Source organism: Eleginops maclovinus, chromosome 11 (genome assembly GCF_036324505.1).
Source record: "Eleginops maclovinus isolate JMC-PN-2008 ecotype Puerto Natales chromosome 11, JC_Emac_rtc_rv5, whole genome shotgun sequence".
NCBI classification, from domain to species: Eukaryota; Metazoa; Chordata; class Actinopteri; order Perciformes; family Eleginopidae; genus Eleginops; species Eleginops maclovinus.
Genome location: NC_086359.1, coordinates 14974838 through 14998360, shown reverse-complemented (window position 1 = coordinate 14998360; position 23523 = coordinate 14974838). Strand labels below are relative to the sequence as shown.

The window sequence follows — 23523 nt, the reverse complement described above, 5'->3', positions numbered from 1 at the left end:
TACTTTTGTAGAGGATGTAATTGTTTAGAAACAGCATCTGAGCTTAATCTGATTGTCTGCCGCTAACTTTTTTTTTTTTTTTTCATTTTAGGCTGAGACTTCACTGCAAGAGGAACAAACTGGTCCGGGAGCTGGAGGAGATGGTCCGACTGGCCACATCGCTGCATACTCAACTCAAAGGGTTTGTTCCCCTCATTACTTTAATTTCTTAAAGGACAATTCCAATTTAGTACAACTCAGGTATTATCATTGTAGTCATTTCTATCAGTAATAATTATAGAAGAGGATTGGAGCCACATGTGGAATATTTTTGGGGATCTGACCCAAAAGTGATTTTTTGGGGGAAATTCCGAGATCAAATTCAGCCTTCTTAGAAAAAAGTGAGAATTCTGAGATATTTTTTTCCTCAAAATTCTGACTTGTTTTCCCCAAAAATGTAAGATTGAAGTCACACTTTTTTCAATTCTGTCTCATCCCAAACAAATGTAATTCATGTGTCCCTAATCCTCTTCCGTAAATAATAACATCTCACGCACCAAATTATTTCTCGCAAAATGAGTCTTTCTCCCGAAAAATCTAATGTTCAATAGTTTTCAGAGATATGGCGGGATTTTTCTTTTCAGTTCAGATGGCTTATTAAGGAACATTTAGAAACAAATCTGTTGACTTAAAGATCTGCATTCATTAGATTAATTTTTCACACAACCATTTATCACATTTAGCATTTCATAGGTTATTTCTCACAAGGTCGTTGTCCATTAGATTATGGGCTGAAACGGATCCTTTAGTCATTACATTTACAGCAGGCAGAGAAGAGAGCAGAGCTTTGAAGTGAAGGGGAGGTTGGAAAAATTTGGCGCAATTGAAGTACTTTAATATTTAATCACCAAACATTTGCAAAAGATGAAAGCTATTTTGTTCTCTTCGTCGTTTTCATCTCAGTCACGCTCTTGCCACAAATCTCTCTTCCCACCCCAATAATAAACATCCCAGGGAATCACATTTTTATGAGCTGACGCAAGGCAGCTGTAAGAGCCGTACTTTTTTTCAGAATGGTTTAACATTTTACACTCAGACAGTTTCACATCAAAAGTCTCTCTGGGGGACAGGAAGTCTTCTCTGTCTGTGCTAACGAGCCTCCCTGCTTTCATTAGAGGGCTTTAATACACAGCTGCATGAGGAATGACTCTCACTTCCTCCACAAAGTAGTCCCTTAAGTCCAATATTTAAGGTCTATGTTAGACCCTTAACTTGTTTTGAAGAGTTTAAATGGTAACGAACATCTCTTCTGCTGGGCTTAGATATATGTAAGAAACCATACCATACCATTTAAAAGCAATAATCTACGAAGTGCTGAAGGAAAAGGAGAAAAAGGTGTGTTTTATGTTTACCGAATATATAAGATAAACTAAATCGGAGGCATACACAAACTGAAAGGATATAACTATAACAATTATTGTGATCTGTTTTTAGCTGCATTATTACGGATGAAATTATATATTTTTTATTATGAAAAGGGAGATAAAAGAGTGAGCGGACAGGGAGATATATAGTAGATGTACAGAGGAGAGAAAAGGGGAAGTGGGAACATGGGAAATGTCTCCCTGCTGGGTGGCTCCCAGCAATAAACACCATGTAGCTTTCTTCTTACTGTTCTAAGTGTTTCTTCCTTCTCTTTGCCTCAAACTTGCTTTTTTACTCGTTATCTTCACTAAAGGCTCTTAATTTCTCATAATTTTCTATCACTAAACTCAATGTGAAATGATCAAAGAAGCTATAAAATGTTTAAGTTTTTAAAAATTCATCTCATGTTGATGCTTATTTCCAAAGCACGTACAATTGCAACAGCATAAACCAACTGGTTACACATCACATTTGATACTGAGAGATCATCAGGGATCCTTCAGACTCATATAAAGCTATTAAGGACAGTATTTTAGTATATCTGAATGTGTGTTTAGAGAATCCACACAGGCTTTATATGATTGCATTCCCTAAAGCTCTTCTTAGAATTAAAGAGCAAACGGTAATAAAGAATTCCTGTGGTCTACATTTTCTTTAAAAAGCTTACTTTGTTTTAATAAAACTACTTTGAGTGAATTTCCCTTTGTATGTAGACTATAACACGGTATCCACAGATCTTGAAGAATTGTAAAATTATAGAACATCCTCAAGAAGCGGTGAGCCCAGTCAGATCTGTTGCATCACTTGAAATGTAGGACAACATTATTTATTTGGGATTGGTCTCAAAAGCCATACTAAACTATTTTGGGTGCATGCTTGATTATAAAAATCTAACATTAAAAGCTATATTTATTCATAAGTCATCTAATCAGATACCGAAGTTGTTTTCTGAGCCACTGACTGATAACTTTATAAACGCCTTGCATCATCACTTGATAACAACAATTCAAGAAGTTGAGAAATCTTTAATGATGTCCCTCCTCTCTCCCGCAGGCTGTCGGCCAGCACCCTGTCCTGCTCGTCGGGCAGCAGCAGAGGCTCTCTGACCTCCAGCCGTGGCTCGCTGGCCACCACCTCCAGCCTGGGCTCCACGTCCTCCCTCAGCTTCACCGACATCTACCTGGAGCAGCCTGAGCTGGCCGACCCGGACTTCCAGAACAAGCTGGACAGCCTGCTTCAGGAGGGGGGGCAGGGGGGCTACCGGCCCTCCAGCTCCATCACGACAATACACGAGCACGAGGTGGTGACAGGCTCCGGAGGGCGGGGAGTTGAGAGTCCTGAGGTCAAAGCAGGAGAGGTGGGAGGGTTTCCTGCCGGAGGAAGCATCGCAGCGGAGTCAGGGTCGTCCAGGATTCAGGCCCTCAGACTGTCGGAGACCCCCCACTCCATGAGCTCTTTGTCCCCCCGCTCCTCCCTGTCCTCGCTGTCTCCGCCCTGCTCGCCGCTTGTTACAGACACTAGCTTCCTGTCCGGTGAGACGTTTGCAGGTCAGGCGGGGCCCGGCGGGCTGAGCCTGGATCTGGAGCTCCACAGCAGGCTGGCAGAGCTGGAGCTCAGCCTGGACTCTCAGGAGCAGAGGCAGGAGGAGTGCGGGGGCCCGGGGGGGCCGGAGGAGAAGCAGAACCACAACAACACAATGGGCAATGAGGTCAAAGGTAAAGAAGAGTCTTGATCATTCATTCTGTCTTTCTTTATTCAAAACATCACACACTAGTTTCCAGTTCCTCTCCGAAGTTTTACAATGTGTAGCGAAACACTAAAAATACAGGACACTATTATTTATGTGGGGTTGGTCTGAACGTTTTCCATCCTAAACCTATGTGGGTCCATGCTGGATTTAATTTAATTTATTCTGTCTTTTTTATTTCGTACTTTCACACTATTTTCACGTCATCTCAAAAGTTTTGGAAAGGGTTTTTTTCGGGGTTCTGTGCAGACAAGTTGAGTCAAAGGAGAAGATACTTTGTTCTTCTTCTGCCTGCTACATGTTGTTTTTAAGTATTTGTTTGTGTGTGCAGAGTCCCCTATTATAAGATGCATTAGACAGATAGATACTTTATTAATCCTAAATATGAGATTATCAAGTAAAACATATTTCAAAGCTATAAATATAATAGAAAATGTACAGCAAATGTATATATATTCATAAAACAAATGTAACACAAGATTATCCAAATAATACACAATATTAAGAAAATAATGAATCAATTTGAGTACTGTGCAATAGACAATTTCACTAAGAAAAACATATATCAAATCTAGACAGGACACATTTATACACACAAAGCATTACAAAATATAAGCTGTATTTAAAGAAGCTGCATGTCCTGAAGGTGAGGAAAGATCAAAATGAGATACATACATCTCCAGAACAAATTGAGACCACCCCAAATTGTTCTTAAACCTCTACATGTATGGCAGCCATTCCAGTGTCTGTTGAATTCCAGCACAAGGAAATGTTGTCAGAATATAGAATACAAAAAATATTAATAATGATAAATATTCATTTGACACAAAGACGTATCTATAAATAGTAAAAACCAGAGAAACTGATAATGCTTCAGCGGTCTCTTAATTTTCAGAGCTGTATATATACATGGATTTGTGCCGATGTTGCAAGCTTACTTTAAGAAGTTGCTCTTCTTTCTTTAAAGAAACCAGCTCTTCTTCATCAAACAGGGTTGACTGCTTGTGCGGTGGTGATAATGGCATTGTCAGGGCAAAGAGACAACCACTATCTGTTGACACAAGGTGGAAAGCACACAGTGGTCTAAACATCAGTGTAAGCTGTAGCTTTAGATATACATCTCATTGTGACTGAAGAGCCTAAACCACACAGAAGACTGAAGTGTTTATTTTCAAGGGGGAGTTCTTCCAAACAAACTGAGACACAAAGCCTTGTCATTAAATTTGCGAGGGACTTTTATCCTCAAAGCAATCATTTCAAAACTCAACAGCAATAAAACGACTTGTGCATAATAACTCAGCAGGGCTCTGATGATAATCCCAGTTCATACCGGGAGAAAGATAACAGTGATGGAGTGTCTGCAATCAGAGGAGCACCAATGAGAGATGGAGAGCTGCTGATGTAACGGCTTTATCTCCGTTACGCCAGACGTCAGAGAGAACACTCCAACTTTATTGGAAAGCACTATACTAGGAATCCTCCGCTTCAGTGTGTGTGTGAGGAGAAATGTAATACTGTGTGTGAAACCTGAGAGATGAGGAGAGGGGGAGTGAAGGTCTAGGATTACGGCTGCTGTGTGTGTTTTTGTGCGTGTGTGACATTTTTATTTACCTTTCTGTGTTGAATTATATCAAATCAGAAATGGAAACAGCACGATTATTAGGTTTAGTGACATAATTCAATTTCAGTAAATTCAATAAATTGGAATAAAAATATCTTTATAACATATGAAGTCAAAGTAAAACATATGCCATTAAAATACCAAAACATATATATTACCATCACAAGTTAAAAAGTGAACATTGTACTGTATAACAACCATAAATATGATTTAATTTACAGTATATACAGTACACTGGTGTATATACTTAATAAATATATTGACATTTATACGATAATATACAAACAGTTATAGTGAGATAAGGACCTAAAAGTAGATTCATTAAACTTGTATTGATATAAAATGTACTTTAATTGAATAAGTAGCTCCACAAACATTATTAACAGTTTTGATTTTGGTCTTCATTCATCAAGCACTAGGATTTAGTTTTATCCTTGTAAACTGAATGTCCTTTTCCTGTCGGTTAGACAAAGCAACATATTAAAAGCATGCTAAATTAGCTTTCAGGTGTTCCTGTTGGTGTGTGTACCCATGACAGGATCAGTAGATTACTCTGAAACCTAAAATAAGTTCCAGGTAAGGTGGCAGTAATGGTGAGGGTCAGGTGGAGTTTGGACCGGGCACTCAGCTGCTGCAGCCGAACGTGACTCAGGTTCTGGTTGCGTCCTCAGGTGAAAGGTGGACCCGGTGTCCAGTTTCCTCTTCACTCTCCGTGACGCCTGCCAGTACTCAACATGTGACAAAACTCACAGTCTACACACGCCAGGAGATTCAAAGATCCAAGCTTTATTTACATGTGATCAATAGCTACTGCAAATTTTACCATTGGAAATCTTAAGTCTCAAGCTCCCCCAACAATGAGGAATACAGAATACTTAGGATGTAAGAAAATACAACTAGTGCAAGTATTGTATTGGTTCAGATTGTTTTCAGTCCAGGGGCATACATGCATATTTTATTTTAAGCAGCCTGGTAGGATATTATATTAAGTCTTGTTCTTGAGTTTGATAAAACATTTTGATAATCTTTGTTTAAAATAAATTCCTAAATTCCCAAAGAAGTACAATTACTATTTGTTGTTTGGGTACCCTTCAGTTTACATCAGGTCAGAAAAAGCTCACTTAAATGAGTACTTTTGTTTGTTTTCATATCTCACGATCATTAAAGAATATCAGCAGGCTTATTCTTAACAGACACATCAACTGGAAATAATTTAAAGAAATACATAACATTTAGCCATATCCTCACCTTTTTATTTTCCCCCTTGTGTGTTTAGACTCGGCTCCAGAGTTGCAAGGGACGGGGGCGGGGCCAAAGAAGATGGGCGTGACCTCAGCGGTGTCTGACGAGTCGGTGGCAGGAGACAGCGGCGTGTACGAGCCCTCGGAGCGCAGGTATGAAGAGCTTTTACTTACAGCTTATATGATAGATAAGCACCCTGGATGGTGTCCTTTCACTCGCCCTTTACATTGCATATTTGCACTTTTACATATGAAAAAAGGATCTTGAAATATTTATTTGTATATTTGAACATGAGTCTTTAAGCATAAGCTTGACATAGGGCTGTGCAATATGGAGAAAAGTAAACATTTCCCTTTTTTTGGAACAAATACATAGATATTGATATTGCGCTGATACAGTATGTAGGGTGCAATATCATATTTACAAAATGAGATTGTTGATAAATAATCATCATCGTTGTAAATATTAGGGCTGTTTTCGACTAAGGATTTTCATAGTCGAATCTGATTCGTCAGATTTTGCCTTAGTCGACTGATAGTCGAACCTTTGTTTTTCTTCAGATAGCAGCTAGATCTTTATATTTTTCCGTTTCAAACTAAAGAGCTCAAAAAACATGGTAGGTGTGAAACAAATACCTTTATTTATTTAAAGCCAGATAAACAAAACTGGGCATATTAAACATCACAACAGTTCACATAAAATCGGAACAAAATGGCTTCAAAAACAACAACGTGCCAAAACATGCCTTTATCGCTCAGTTAAGAACCTATTTCTTGGCTTTTAATTCACAGTTTACACTTGGGAATCGGGATAAAATAAATAAATAATTAAACTTATCGCAACAGCCTGGAACTAGTGCAAAATGACATAAATGTTTTTAGAAATACAATAAGCCTGCCTGAATAACAATTATACAACAACGAAAAAATAAACATAATAAAAGTCAGAATCGAATGGGCTTCAGAAAGTGCACATGCAGCAAAAAGAGAGAGAGAGAGAGAGAGTGAGAGAGAAAGAGACGCTCCCCACGCAGCCTCCAGCTTAATTCACAATTGTCCCAAAAGAAAAAGAAAAAAATCACTTCTTCACAAAAGAAAAGTGTTCTACTGCACCTGTGATTGTCTGATTTTTCTGAGGTTGTGTGCCAGGAAAACCAGCTTGTTCACGTTGGTCGGGAAAAGTGCGCTCCTTGATTTGTTAGCAATGAAACCCACTTTGGAAAATATCCTCTCTGAGGGCGTGGAGGTGGAGGGGATGCTGTGAAATCTCCTAGCAGCTCTTGACAACTTTGGATATCTATCCTCATTTTTCTTCCACCATTCCAGGGGGCCTCCAGTGCATTTAGTGAAGTCCTTCAAATAGGCCTTCATCTCGCTTGTCTCATCCTGTTCCTCCTCATCTTCATCACTGGCCAGCAGCATAGCCATCACAGTGTCCTGTTTTGCAGTCGGCCCAGGATCCACCGTGTCACTTTCCTCCTGGCAAGACCTGTCAGTTAGACTCTCAGCTAGTTCTGCCACCACTGAATACGCCTCATCTCTTTGGTCGTCGGAGAGAAAGGAGAGCTTCTTGAAGCGTGGGTCAAGCACCGCCGCATTGATGTAGACACTTCTTTCCAGCCCTGGCCCTTTAAGCTCCCATCGCCTGTCCATCTCCTCGGACAGCGTAGTCTTGATGATCTTTGTGGTTCGACTGTCGTCCGCATGCACCACCACATGTCTTTTTTTAATATTCATAAGCATGGGGACAGTGGCAGACAGGGATGCATTATTTTCTTGGGACAAAAGCTCTGTCAGAGTGATCATTGGTTTAAGAACAGCGACAATGTCCTCTGCTGTGCGCCACTGTGATGTGGATAGCTCCAGGTCACGATCGGACCGTTTGCTCACACTGTCATCTGTGAGCACGGCTGAAACTGGCCCCTCCTGTTCGATCAAGCGATCAAGCGATCGAGCATCAAATAAACAGAGTTCCAACGGGTGACAACATCCTGCATCAGTTTATGCTGAGGAACATTGTGTTTATCTTGAAGTGCTGTGGTGGCCTTTGCGCTTTTTTTGAAATGAGAAACCAAGCGCCTTGCAGCAGCAACAGTGCGGCAAATGGGGTCCTGCTTCAGAGCGCTGTTTATGCAGAGTTGTAATGTGTGGCCCGCGCAGCGCACCCCTTTCATATTTCCCCAGGAGGGCTGCTGGACCAACTGGTTGGTGCACGCAACCATGTTTGCTGCGTTGTCATGCACCACAGAAACGATCTTGGTACTTGGAATGTCCCACTCGCAAATTATCTCCGTCAGTTCTCGTGCAATGTGATCGGCTGTGTGACTGTCCTCCATTTTTTTTGTTTCTAAAACAAAACTCTCCAGTTGCCAGTCTCCAGTGATGAAATGTGATGTGACTGTGACATAAGCCTCCATCTGAAGCGAGGTCCAGATATCAGTTGTGAAACTGACAGCTTCACAGTCCTGTATTGCCCTGTATATCTCTGACCGTGTCGATAGATATTTTGTGTGCACGATATCCATCACCGTAGCTCTTGTAGGGACGGTGTAGCCTGGCTCAAGTGTGCGCAAGAGTTCTTTAAATCCCCCACCCTCAACAATGCGCACAGGCCTCATATCAAGTGCCACAAACTCCGCAATCTTTTCAGTAATTTCCCTTTTTCTCTTCTCTGAAAGTGTTGGTCTCAAATCAAGTTTTTTTTGCGTTAATCTCGGGGCCGCCGCTGATGCAGACGTGCCGGCTGAGTTGTCGTCATGACACTGTGGTGTAACTGTAAATGATAGAATAATATAACAATAATATTTTAATGCCTGTATTGATAAAAGAGTGGTAGAACTGTTTGTTTGTTTGTAAAGTTAACAAGCCTTACCCGTTTCAAATGATATGCCATGTTGGTTGTCGTCGTGTGATATGCAAGAACCTGCTCACACAACTTACACTTCACTTTCTTCGGGTCATCTTTAACCTTTTCAAAATAGTTCCACACTTTTGATGTCTTTTTAGTAGCCATTGTGAGCCAATAAATCCGTAAACACTAACGGTCCTGTGTGCTGCTCACCTGCGCTCATTTGGATTGCGCAACTGCAGTGGGTGTGATTTATTAATACCGTAATAAGCTAAGACTACCATTTAAGCGAACAAATCATTGGAACTCTTTATTAACATAAAATAGACAGATTTTGCATTAAAATAGGCTTTTATATAACAAAACACAAGACATTCTATGTAACAATTAATGCTCGGCAGCCGCGGGCACCCCATATAGTCAGAATGGTATGGTCTTTGTTGTATAACACAATTTTACGAAGATTCGACTACGAGGTTCATAGTCCAATCAGACCTCTCCGAATCGAATCGTCGAATATTGGACGTCAGCCCTAGTAAATATAATGATTAAGGGGGTAAAGGAAAATAATAGAACTGGCAAGTTAAAGGCCTTCTTTGTTTCTTAGCCTTCAAAAACAAGGAAAAGATGATCCAACACGATGTGTAGCCTCATATCCTTATATCAGTATAATAAAGAAACATTTCCCAGCTCTAATACAGAATATATTTCCTGAAATATTTGTTAAATTTCAATTATTCATTCACAGTTTCATTGTAAAGAGTATCTCAGAGTAGAAAACGTACAACAACGTACCTGTATGGTGTCTTTACATCGCTTTTTGAAACTCTCAGTTCCCATGATATTTAGTCAGCAGTGTGTATTTGTGTGTTTCCTGCAGGCCCGGCCTCCCTGCCGACCTGATCCTCGGCTCCTACGATGAGCGGTTGGTGCTTGGCTGCTCTCAAGTGCAGCTCGGCTTCCGCTACGAGACCAGAGACCAACGCTTCACCATCTACGTCATGCAGCTCTCCAACTGCAGCGCCCTTTGTCTGCCTGCTGACCAGAAAATGTATGTCCTTTCACGGCTAGATTACATTTAGATTATCTGAGGCTTTTATCCAGAGTGACTCACAATAAAGATGCCAGCCCAGAACAGCAAGAAACATGGAGGCACATTCGAATAGGACAAACCATTGTGAGTGTTGGTGCAGTACTATCAAATGAGCTGCTTGGTGGAGAGGAGAGGAACTAAAGACACCAGTTAGAACAACACACAGAAAGCTTGTATCAATAAGCATTTTGTACATTCAGACACAGTTAGAACAAATGATGCATGTGTGGGTTAAACAGACACGTGTGAATTGTTTAAAGTGTACTTAGTGTTTAGTTTCTCCTTTTTCCTGGGGCGTTTCCTTTTAGTTACCTGCAGCCCGGTGTGTTTGCTGGCTCCACTGACTGTATATGCTCATGCCGATGTGTGTGAGGGCCGTCAGGTTATGTTAATACTTGAAAAAGGTGCCTGCGCAAACAGTTAACACTTCTGTCTCTGCAGGTATGTGCGTGCGGTGGTGCTGCCCTGCGTGGAGGCGTCCCGCTGCCTCTTCAGGACGCGCGGCTCTCTGCCTCACGACGTAGTGGAGGTCAACGAGGTGTTCGGCATGCAGATATCACAGAATGCATTGCGGCAGAAGACACTGAGGGTCGACATCTGCAACACCAGCAAGTCAGGCCATGAAGAGTGTCTGGTCAGTACGAAGTTTTACATCTGGAATAATCGTTTGATTTAAGGTTGAATCATTAGCTTCAAATATGATTGTGTTTAATTGTGTTTCATTTAAAGGTTATTATTAACTTTTTCATATTTTAAAAAGAACAAGACAAACATGACTCCTTTGTGTTTTACATTCAGAATATTTGTTTATTTTAAGTATAATTACTCAGGAATCTGAATCTCAAAAAATGAAACATAAAAAGTTGTATATGTTGTTGTAAGGGAACTCTGTTTATAATTGCATCATACACATAATTGCCTGTCAGCTGGTGCCTTGTAAGTGTTCAGGAAAAACATTAAAAAAGGATATTTATAACCACAATGATTAAAATAAAATAAAGCTAAAGAGAATGTAGCACAATTCATACACTGAATATTAAAAGCTTCAAATAAAACATAAATAAACTTTACTTTACAACATAATCAAAGGAAATGTTGGATAACATAAGAAAGGCTTTCAAATGCCTCGAACAAAAACAAATTATTAAATATATCTTTGTATATTTTAACTCATTTTGTGCTTGACAAAACGTATGTGGCATGTTGAAATGTATATAATGTTTAAATTGTGTCTGTGTGTTCCTCTGTATTACAATGCAGTGAAGAAAATACTCACAGGAGAATCAAACACTGTGCTGACTCATTTCATGGTTTTATAGCAAACGTTGTTGTTTGTGTTAGTGAAACTTTAACACCCCACCATCTTTCCTCTCTCCCCCCCTGCAGGCTGGAGCCCAGATCAGCCTGGCTGATGTCAGCTGTTCGGAGGAGAAGTGCACTAAGTGGTACAACCTGCTGAGTCGCGCCTACATGCCCGAGATCAGCAGCAAGGACAAAGAGAGCCGAGCGGCCGGCAGCGCTGAAAGGGTGAGAGGGCTGCTGTTGTAAAGGGTTTTAGTCAGGTAGAAAATCTTTTGCTATTAAACAGAAAATAGGTTAAACAGTTGACACCCCACCTTGTATATTCTGTCTTAAATGCTCAGTAGTTAAACTTTTGTAATGAAGTAAAATATAAACATAAGACAAAAGAATCCAAATTGCTAATAAGACAAACATTTAATTATTCAGCCTCAACAGAAACAGGTTTCAGAATCAGAATTCCTGTAAGGAGGGTTTATGGTTACCATTTAATGCAGCTCAGTAATTATTACAAAAATGCTTTTAAAAAGTACACAGTGAATTTGCTGCTGCCTATATGAGTGCAGCCAGTTTTCCCTAATTATCAAACCAGTGACATAAACATCTAATTGAATGGTGATTGTTTTCCCTCTGTGCTGTTGCAGCTGTATAAATGGTTTTAGAAAAATAGCTTGTATTAAATATGAAATGTCAAAAGGTTAACGCCGCCGTAGATAACTGTCTAAAATGATCGGTATGTCAACATTTTTGGGATGTAGGAAGAAGTTTGCGAGTTTTTACAGTGTCAAGAAAATAAACATTAGACAAAAGAATACAAATGGGTACTAAGACAAACATTTACTTATTTGACATTCAGTGAAACGCTGTCGCAGAGTGGGGAAACTAACATTGTTACAGCAAAAGGGACAGTTCAGAAACAAGGCAAATGAAACAAGTAGACAAACCAAAAGAATTTAAAAAATGAAACAAACAAAACGGTATAAAATCAAGCAGTGGCATTATAGGAATTAATGGATAGCTTACAATACAGTCAGATAACCACACTTATAAATGTGGTTATTTCCAGTTGTTTAATCCTTGTGTGTGTGTGTGTGTGTGTGTGTGTGTGTGTGTGTGTTCTTGTGTTTAAGCCTCGTGTTTCCAACAGTGACAGAGTGGGAGCTCCTGAGGACGATGAATGGTGAGTGCTTCTCCGTGTCCTATTTGGTCTCTCGTTCACTCCTACTTTTGACCATCACTCGTCTTTTTTAAATGTTTTATATTTTCAAGCTTTCAGCAACATTTATCTGGATCTTAATTATACAATCTCTGTTAGCGCACCATCTAACTACATCATACATGTAGCTGGAGATAGCCTCCCTCTTACATCAGACTGAAATTTGAAATATTACCATTACGGTACCACGTTACAATAAGACTACAATAACACTTATAAAGGGTTTATAATTAGGTTATTAATTAGGTTGTAAACACTTTATTAATCATTAAGAACCATTTATAAACCAGTTCTAACATAGTTTTCATACATCAACACAGGCTCACTATTTGGCACGATGACTAAGCCTTATATTGGCTACCTAGCTTACTCCGTCTTCTTCATCCATCTTGATGTTTTGTTTATCTCTTGTCTTCTAAAAGCTTATTAATGATTTAGAAAGTGTTCACAACCTAATTAATAAATGAATTACATTATTGCAAAGTGGTACCGATGTTACTTTATTTTTTGTTCTCTTACAGAGGATGTGAATATTTGTAGTGTTTTCAAACGTTATGTCACACTTAGAGATGATCTGTAACGCTTCCCAGGGCAGCAGACAGTTCCCAATTGTTTTCAGTGCAGGCACACACACACACACACACACACACACACACACACACACACACACACACACACACACACACACACACACACACACACACTCTGACAGAATGGTGCTCAGCAGTTTCACACTGTAAATAAAGCTGCTTTAATTTCGGATACACACCTCCCCCTCTTTTGAATTACACGGCCACCTTTCCTCCTCCCTCTGTCCTACGACAATCACCAGGTGTCCCCATGTCAACCCACACACACACACACACACACACACACACACACACACACACACACACACACACACACACACACACACACACACACACACACACACACACACACACACACACACACCTGTCTTCTTTCCCAGGAAGGAAGGAATTAGACCACCTAGTAATCTTCCTGCCACGTGCAAAAGTTCTCCTCCTCTTTGTTCACTGTATTTAGTTATCAAAATATATACTGTATATAATATGTTTAAGTTGTCTTACATTTATATAATTCACCTGCTTACAACCTATTTTACCTCTGCTTTTTATATGTTAAGAGCTCATGGGTACACACAGATAACTAAAAAGATCTCATAAAAGATGGTAAATAAAAAACAAAAACTGTAAAACTTCATGCAACAGTATCAGGGCTGAGTACAGATAGGATAAGCGATACCAAAGCACTACTTTGAGAAAAGTATGTATTCCTACAAAAGAGACTTTGTGTTTGTTGTTCACAGGCATGGTGACCGTCTGGACATCTTCGATGATGAGGAAGGAAACGGCGTAGAGGGGGTTGGGCCTCTGGAAGAAGACGAAGAGTTTTACCCTGAAAGCAGCCAATGGGAAGCAGCAGAGGAGGAGGAAGAGGAGGTGAGGGAGACCAAACCTCCTCCTTATCGTGCAGCAGCCATCACAGAAAAGGTAGCATTGTGATGAAAATCATCTCCCTAATAGAAAAAAGTTGATGTTGTCCTTGTTGTGTTGATGAAGATTCAACACAGCAAGGGGAAGTTCAGGTGTAACACACAGTACAATACACGCCTCCAGGACCCTGAGGCGGGCAGGGAAGATTGTGGCCGACCCCTCCCTCCCTGGACACGAACAGTTTACCCTGCTCCATCAGGACCAACACCTAACCAGTTTTTTCACCTCCGCTACATTAACAAGATCCCCACTGACCCCCACCCTCAGCCACATCATAGACTCTATGCATCACATTAATGCACACAATGTAACACTGTTGTTTTGCACGTTGTAACTTTTAAGAGGTGTACATTTTTTAAACAGTGTTTTCATTTTAGTTTTAGTTTTCTGTATGTTTACACCAGGACAAATTCCTCGTATGTGTACTTGGCAATAAACCTTTTTCTGATTACTGGGAAAGCACAAGTAAACACATTTTTGAGCAGGAAAGACCTTTAGATTCAAGTCAATCGGGTGAAATCAAAAGACCATTTTCCACTGTTATTTAACAACCATACAGGAAGGAGGGAGGAAGGTGAAATGTCTTACAAGAAATACAATGAAATGTTCCTCTCATCGTCATGTTTTACTTTCTTATTTTTCTCCTCTTTTTCTGACTTCCATACTATCAAATCATCCCCTTCCTGCTTTGTGTGTCAGCATTGTCAAAAAACTATTTATTTTTGTGAATTAGGGTGCAATAAATTATCTTTGAGTAAGTGTAATAAGCACTATTTCTGAATGTAGTGGACTGTTAGTATTAATATCATATTTTATTCCTTGTCTAGGTGAACAAAGAGACCAGCATGGACAACTTGTCTCACCACAGCTCGGTGGTTCGACCCAAGGAGCGCCGGCCGGACGTCCACCAGCAGAACCCGTTCATGAGGGGCAACACCATCATCCGCTCCAAGACCTTCTCTCCCGGACCCCAGAGCCAGTACATCTGCAGGGTAACCGAAGCCACTGAAGTCCTACAATACAATCAACCAACGGCACATCAGACAAAGAGAAAAAGAAACACCTTTTAACTCCCTGTCATGAATTAACATCTCCCTCTGTGGTGTTTTCTAGATAAACCGCAGCGACAGCGACAGCTCCACCCTCTCCAAGAAGTCTCCGTTTGTCAGAAACGCCTCGGAGAGGAGAAGCATGCGCATGAAGAAGGTAAAACAACAAGTAATATGATAATACTTTAATGTCAGATATCAGTCTGAAATGTTTCTTGTGTCAACAAGGACAAATATCAAGACACAATATAATGAAACATATTTAACATAACCTCACAATCACTGAAGACAACATGCTCAAGAGTCTCTGACCTACATTTGACCTGGGATTTAGGTCTGTATTTAATTTCAGGATTAACCGGTGCACAAAAGTGGGTTTTAGTCTAATTGTATTGAGTCGTGGGACGCCGTATCTCTGCATTTTGTTGCAAAAAATGTATATTTAATGTTCAGGAAATGGTTGGGGTCGGATATTTTGTTGTTGGCCAGCCTCACTAGTTTGTTATGCTAAGCTGCTTCATGGAGTCTCTCACAGGGTAGACCTACAATATCTGAGCCGATTTTCAACTGGAGGAGCAGTTTTGACTGTAAGGCAGTGGAGAATAATTGTACCATGTAGTATTGCAGTCAAACCCGCAGATGTAAAAAAACAAAAGGAGAATTTGTCTAATTGCCTGTCGCCTCGTCACTCGATCTGAAGAGAAAAAACTTTTAGCGCAGTTCATGTGTCAGACACCCCAGGGTTTTAGTTTTTTCTGATGGTAACTGTGTCATCATATAATGACAGTGTTATAGATTTTTGCCATGACAGACTTCCCCCCCAGAGGAGTTAACATTGAAGTCCAGTCACTTATATCCCAGTATGCCTCACTGCAGCCTCACAGTCATTTTCTGGAGTGCCCGACCGTGAAGTCGAAACACCTACAAGTTTACTGAGCGCATTAACTGTTACTCCAGAGAGGTAGACGGAGGAGCCTTTTTGCATTTTTTGAGCCCTAAAGCTGCCTGACGACTCTCAGTCAAGTGACTCTTAATATTTAATAACCGTCTGAATGTTTAATGCAGCTCTGACATTTGCCAGCTCCTATTAATTTAGCAGCAGGCAGGAACATTTCAGTGGGGGGAAATCGACATCTATACATAAACATTCATAAACATTTTAAAACAAAGCAAGAATAACACGTTTTCTTTACAAGGAAAGCAATATTCTTTTTCGAACATGAACGAAAAACACTCAGAACCATAGAAAAAGTTAAGATGAGTTATTGATTATTGTGCAGGATAATGCTGACAATAAATTCATATTATAAATGAAGTTTCTCAAAGACTGCATCAGGGATTAAAAAATATATACCTTGATTATGGTGCCAGTGTGGGGCAAATAAATCCAAACTGTGACTGTACAATCAGGTGACGGTTTAGAAATATTCATCTAAAAATAAACAAATAAATATATCTGTCTTCAACTGTTTGATGAACAGCTTTTTATTTTTATTTGCATTGCGTAGTGAGTATTAGAAAAAGACAGTGTTTTGTGTTCTCTCATAGGCTGAGGAGTCAGGGATTTTAAGTTAATCTGCATTAATGGCCTTTATTAAAAACCAAAGTGAAGGCCAGGTACCCATTAGAGGAACAATTGTTTCTCGAAGCCTTAGTGTTTGTGTCTGTATCTCTTATCTTTACCCCTCTGCCCTGTCCTCCCTCAGCCTCCGGTGCAGGTGAAAGGTCTGGATGGTCTGCTGAGGACGTCCCTGGACCTGGAGCTGGACCTGCAGGTGTCACGGACGCGGCAGTCGCGGCTGACTCAGGAGCTGCGGGTGCTGCGGGAGCTGAAGATGCAGCTGGAGACGGCGAGGCAGCGCGGCCAGAGAGAGCTGCCCGCCTGGGTGCAGGAGGACGAACGCTTCCGCATCCTCCTGAGGCAGGCCGAGAAACAGGTGAGGGAACGTGGTGGGAACAATGTATATGGGCTTAACGTACGATGTATGGACACAACCTAGATAATTGTTACTCAAGTGTCCAAGGCACATTTTCCTGTAAATAAAAGAAAGCAGAGTTCAGTATCGTCCTGTGATCTTGGTCCTGTTTAGACTTGTGAGGAGCAGCTACACGAGAAGCGGGTGGAGAAGATGATGAGAGCAGCAGCCAAGGACGTCCACAAGATCAGAGGACAGAGCCGGAAGGAAGTCCCTGAGGTGCAGACCTTCAGGTGAGACACACAACCTGCCAGATTCCTGAAATATGAGACTCCAGATAAGAGCACCGGCAGAATACCTGAGACGAATATGTGGTCAGATCTCCTCAGCAGACAGAATGTGTTAAAAACGGCTCAATAAAAAATAGGCCCCTTTAAAAAAGCACATTCCAGTGGCAGTGAAGCTACTTACTCCCCTTCTTAATGAATTTTAGAAACTGTATTTCAGACAGGAGCAGCAGAGGAAGGAGTTTGATGTATACTGTGAGAATGTTCTGCACTGAGATGTACGTCGGCTGGGATAAATATGTTTATTGTGTCTCCTGATTTGATATACTGATGCACCAACATGCTGATATATGTCTGGTAATGCAGGAGCACAACCAGATAAACTCTGTTGTGTTCTGATATAGGTTGGCTGTTTAATATGTGATTGACGACTAACATGTTTTTTGGAAAAGCTTTTTTTGCAATATTATTTTTGCATTTAAGAGGCATGTTATGTATTCCTTATTTACCCTGTATCATGATGTGATGTAGATTATTGTTAAAACAGCATTGTTTTCTATCTTTATCTAATTTAAATCAAAGATATATACTTTTATGGAGGGCTAAACTGTATAATTAAGACTTCCTTGGTGTTGTATCACATATTAATTAGATAGATTGTGATTGTGGTCCCCAAGCTACTTTAAAAAATGACTTTAATAGAAACAAGACCATAAACCACCTAGGAGCTCAGAACAACCCAATTTTTTACTTTTTATTCAGCATTAAATTGAGGATTTGTTTTAAAAGTCTGCACAATCTGCCAAAGATGAAACTCAGGTTCAAACCTCAATTAAGAAACAACACAGTCAGGCATCCAATAATGTAATACATTCAGAGTGTCAGTACAAAATAGTGAATAGACTGACAATAGTAGCTGAATAAAGTCATAAAGTATGACTTTAGAGCTTTGTTATGGGAACTTTAAAACTAAATCCCCAGGTTAGCTTTGTCCTTGTGTTGATCTCTGACTGTCTCCTGCGTTTCAGAGAGAAGATGGCGTTCTTCACACGAGCGAAGAGCAGCATCCCCGACCTGCCGGCTGACGACGTGTAGAGAAGCATTTCAAAGTATTTCCTCCTCGAGTCTTAGCCTGCTGTTCCCATTCAAATGAAGCAAATGTTTGGCGGTGTTATGAAGAATTTAAACAAACAACAATAATAATAATATGTCAAGTAGAGCAAACACTCAAAACCATGAAGAAACACATTTTTAAAGAGCTCAGCATTTCTAATGTGGATAGTCTATGTTTGTAAATTAGTCATAGCACACTAGAGCTTTTTCTTTTTTTAATTATTATGTCACTCTTTCTTCCACTTTGTTTTGTGTTTCTGTTACTAACAGGCTGTTTATAGGTGTGTAAAATCATTCCAGCACAAAGTCACAAAGCTGCATATGTGCATACAAAGAGTTTTGTACTTTACTGACACATTTGGGTAAAGAAATATATAAATATGTATATTGACAGCACAAAACAACGGTACTAAAGCAAAATGAGCAACTAAAGCTGATGATAAAAATCTAAAATAAATATCTTGATTTAAGAGATATTTATTATTGATTTTCAAGTGTTTTGTTTTTTTTAGAAAACTATTGACAGCACAGATGTTTGTATATAATCATCATCAGCATGCATCATTTACAACACACACAAGAGGAAAACTGGAGCAAGTCTTTAATTTGCAAATGTTACCAAATGAACTGGGTTTGATCATTTTAGGAGGTGAGATCCTTCTCATTTTAGTGCAGTTGTCTCTCACCAGTGACTTTAGGCAAAGTGTAGAAAGAGCACTAACTCTCACTAACACTCAGGTAGTTGATCGGATAGTCCGCACTTTAAGAAGCTTGAGAAAGTAAAAAACGGAAAGAAAAATAAGTGGGTTTTTGGAAAAATATAAAAAAACAAATCCAAAAGCCTTTGCCTCGAATGCGCTGGAGTGATTGTTGACTGTTGAAGCACACAAAGATTGTCATTCAGGAAGTGAAGATCAGATGTATCTTTGATGAATGTGAACTAAAAAGAGTTTTAATTTCAGACTCCCCTTCCCTCTAACTGGATGTTTTGGATACGCTCTGTATCTAAAGTCACTCTCATGCCTCTTACAACTGGATGTTCTGCAGCTTAAAATATAAGCATGGTGCCCCAGCAAAACTGAACACATCAATTTCATCCCAAATATTTGTACACTAGCAAGGGGTTAAATTCCTACTCCCTGTTTACTGCTCTTCAGGAATCAGGAAAAACTAATATTGTCACTTGGATATAATGTTTTTTTTTTGGAGGTTTACCTAAATTAAATCAGCCTTGTGATGAATATGGCTTGGCATTCAGAGGAGTGTTTTCCTGTCTGCGTTTGAGTGCAGAAGCCGGTCAGAATGTTCCTTTTATCGGTACATGCAGAGCGGCTCTTAATCTTCACCTCTGGCATAAAGTCAGTTCACTGTTTGTGCTCCAGCGATGTGCTTTCTATTCAACACAGCGCGGACTTACGATGTCTAACTCTGTTTCCAAGGCAACCGGATTATAAATGAGTAGAGAACCTCGACTATTGTTTGGTGGCTCTTTGTGTTTGTACCTGAACGTTGAGCAGCTGTTGTCTTTGGTGCTTTATTCAACAATTCAACTGTGATAAAAGAATACTCCTATGGTGATAAATCTTGCGTTTCTATATGTTGTAATATTTAAAATCCTTGGACATATAGAAAACATGACTCTGATATTTTAAACAGATTTAATCATTTATATTTGCAGTTTTAAGCTTGCTTTCACATTTACAGAAAGGAATCTATCAGAGAGAAGATACACAGAATCTTATGAAACAGCAAGAGTGAGGAATAGACCATAATGCATTGCAGCAACTAGTCAGGTTTGATTTCTTTTAAATACCTGAAAAGTTATTTTGACTTCTACCTCAGTTTTATCACCATTTTCTTATATTTTCTCTCACATAAAGTGTGTTGACTTAAAACAATGCTTGATAAGATCAACCTATAACATTGCTATAAATTAAAGAAACAAAAAAAAACTGTTAGAACTATTTATTGTGTGAAATCAGTGTCACTTCTAAATGGATAAAACAAAACCCTACACAAAATAATGGTAAAAGGCATTCTGGGAAATGTAGTAAATGAATAACTTACTTAAGAATAAGAGGAGGGGAGAAGAAAACCCACTCCGAAATGAGTAAACAGCAACCACTTAAAAATAATTACACATTTGAGTTATTATTGATAAACCAATTCAATTAAAATGTTAAAAGAAATAAAGAGGAATAAAAACAAAAGTTGCAAAATCATGTGTTTTTTTACAGACAGTTTGTCTTGGGGGGTTTATGATGGGGTTACAGTATTAAGGTGGAGTCGAAGTTTCTTAACCTGTGACTTTTGGAATAATGACTCACCGTTAGGTCAGTGTTGCTCTCCTTGCTGGGTCACCATGCTCTTCATGTGGTGAGCTACATTAGGTGCTTTGTATAAGTGTTCACCACATGACGCAATCCTTCACGTAATCATGTCTCCATTCCCGGTGTAAACCAGAATGTCACTGGTAAAAACCGCTGTCATTCCAGATGTTTCTCTGTTTCAGAGTCAGCTCACAACCTGCTTGAATAATAGATCAGATCCAGCAAAGAGTCAACAGAAAACCTTTTTTTTATCTTGCTTAATGTTTATGTTTAACACCAACAGAGGGAGTTGACTTTGACTTATTTTACTTGTGGGCTCTTTCACTTTCTGTTCCCGTTTCCCCATCATCTCCCTCCAATGCTTAAGTTTATCTCCAAAAAGTCCCAAGAATTTAAATCAGCCTTGTTTCTGATAGTTGCATATCGTAATAGTTTTTAATTCACAAACAAATAACATGGTTACAAAACATATCCAGTTACTAGTAGAAATATTCACCACACATTCAGGTAAAAGTAGGAATATTTTTGCACAAGTGTTAATAGGAACAATACATATCACACAAATACAAAACCACAGTTGGTAGGAAGTGAATGAAATGCTGTGAGGATGTTCACACTGAGGCTGCGTTCACACTGCAGAGAGGAAGCGTTTTATTCAGTCTGAACTGTCCCGTTTCTGAAGTAAATAATTATCACCATAACAATACCAAAGATTTAACTCCTGAGACACAAAAACAGAAATAAAGGACGCTGACGTTCTTGTGGTCTAAATAATACTTTACCTGTAGGTATGTAAAGTTTATCATCTGAGATGCATGATACCACTGTGTGCACCATAGGGATCTAAGACAATGCTATGAAGTCAAAATGTTCATTTACGATGTATAAATAACACTTTTAGGGAATTCAAATATATGTATTTTCAGCAACAAGGTCATACTTAGTGTTATTCACTCACTTTGTAAATAGAAATGGGACAAATAATTGTAAACACCTCTTATAATCAAATACAAAACCACTCTTACTTATGACTTCCACAATATCCATATAATTGAAACACAGTTAGGTGTGTTTTAAGAATCCTGAAAGTGTAAAGCAATATTTTTTTTTAGCTGTTCACTCGTCAATTCCAAACATTTAACTTGCCCATATTTTATCCCCTCAAATGGACAACATCCACAGCTAATACACTATAATGCGCCACTTTCTCTTCGATTCATCACTCCACTATTACGGCGTAATCGAGCAACAAATACGATGTTAGAATTCTGATCAGACTGCTAAGACTGGAATCATAGCCATAAATCTGATATGTATTACATTGAAGAGGCGAAAAATCTCACTATTGTCCTATCTGGTTTCCTCGCACAGTGTGAACGCAGCTCTGAACTCTGACGGTCTGAGGGTTTTACTGTAACGGGATCACTGTGAAATTAATGAAAGCCTTTGGAGTTAAGTGAGAGTGTGCCTTTCGGAGAGCAACCATTGTTTGTTTTTGTGTCATATATGTCCAAATCTGGCTGCCATGGATTGATCTGAAGCTGTAAATGTAGAGAAGGGTTTGCATTAATGTTCCTAATGCAAACAGTTTTTTGTTTTTTTTTCCTGCACTGTAGAGCAGGTAGTTTTAAAGAATAGGACTCTGAGGAACAGTACTGTCTGTCTGTAAGGACTTTGTCATGATCGATTGAATGTTGTTTAACCGCTAAATCAAAAAACATTTATATATAACAACATCTGGATGAAGGAATGTAGGTTTTTTGCTACAAGAAATCACAATCATTCAGAGAAAAAACATGCTGGTAGTCACACGTAATTATTTTTTTCATCATGTAGGTTGTGATATAATTCTTGTTTGTTTTTTGAAGTTCAAGTGCATTTGTTTTCCTTTTATTTGATTATTGTTTTTATTTTCCTAATGAATTTGTTTGTATTACGACTGGTGATGAATCTGGTAATGTGTATGGAGGCGGCTATGAGAAACATACAGCATGTATTTATTGCACTTTGTGATTTGGGTGTGCTTTTCCTGTTTTTCTTTTTATCGCGTGAGTCCCGAAAAGCTGTGAATTTTATTCTCAGACACTGTACTATCGACCAGAGTTGTAAATATTTCACCAGCACAAAAAATACCAAACAATATGTTTTGTAGTTTCACAACAAATAAAAAAGTTCTTCTCTTCTATTTCAACGTGTTTTGTAGTACTTTTATTAGTGTTTTTCTCAAAACATTTTAAAGTATTATCAACATAATATACTTGAAGTATTGAAAGTTAATGTAGTCATTGTGCATGCAAATGTTCTTTGAGTTGTTTTACTATTATACTATGTTTTTGGAATAATCTTACTGCTACATTAATGTATATATTTCATTGTACTGCTGTATATGTTTAACCTTGTGCTGATTTGAGCTTCTTTATATAATGCTAGGAAGTTTAATCTACAGCAATGTCTCATCTTTTATAAAATCAGTATATTTTTACCCCTAAAAAGGTATATTTTTCACAAATTTCTCAAAATAACAGCCCAAAACATATAACAGAACTTAGCCATGATAGTTGGAGAATTTACTCAAGAGCTTCAGGAATAATTTCTCATTTTGCTTATCAGGTAAATTCCCTTTCCACACATTTGTCAATACATGATTTTCAATGGAAAGAAAGAGAAGTGTATCAGTGGCTAAATCTATCTGATAAATCTGAAGTGTAGTGGCTTAGAATTATAACTCAAATCAGAATCAGAAACAGGTTTATTGCCAAGAAGGTTTACATATACAAGGAATTTACCTTGGTGTACATGGTGCATACATAAACACAGTTAAAGGAGATACAAAATATGAAAA

At 39.0% G+C, this 23523-nt stretch overlaps 1 protein-coding gene across 1 annotated transcript in view; it reads left to right on the top strand.

Annotated features, from left to right (window-relative positions):
- The window catches only part of wwc1 (WW and C2 domain containing 1), a 54527-nt gene extending 31661 nt beyond the window's left edge, over positions 1–22866 (top strand). The window contains exons 10-22 of the mRNA XM_063894969.1: positions 92–181; positions 2458–3119; positions 6049–6166; positions 9742–9912; positions 10396–10588; positions 11341–11481; positions 12384–12433; positions 13800–13983; positions 14814–14978; positions 15100–15192; positions 16742–16972; positions 17126–17244; positions 18267–22866. Coding sequence (XP_063751039.1) covers positions 92–181; positions 2458–3119; positions 6049–6166; positions 9742–9912; positions 10396–10588; positions 11341–11481; positions 12384–12433; positions 13800–13983; positions 14814–14978; positions 15100–15192; positions 16742–16972; positions 17126–17244; positions 18267–18333 — 2284 coding nt within the window. The 3' untranslated portion in view covers positions 18334–22866. The remainder of the gene's footprint in view (positions 1–91; positions 182–2457; positions 3120–6048; positions 6167–9741; positions 9913–10395; positions 10589–11340; positions 11482–12383; positions 12434–13799; positions 13984–14813; positions 14979–15099; positions 15193–16741; positions 16973–17125; positions 17245–18266) is intronic.
- The last annotated feature ends 657 nt before the right edge of the window (positions 22867–23523 follow it).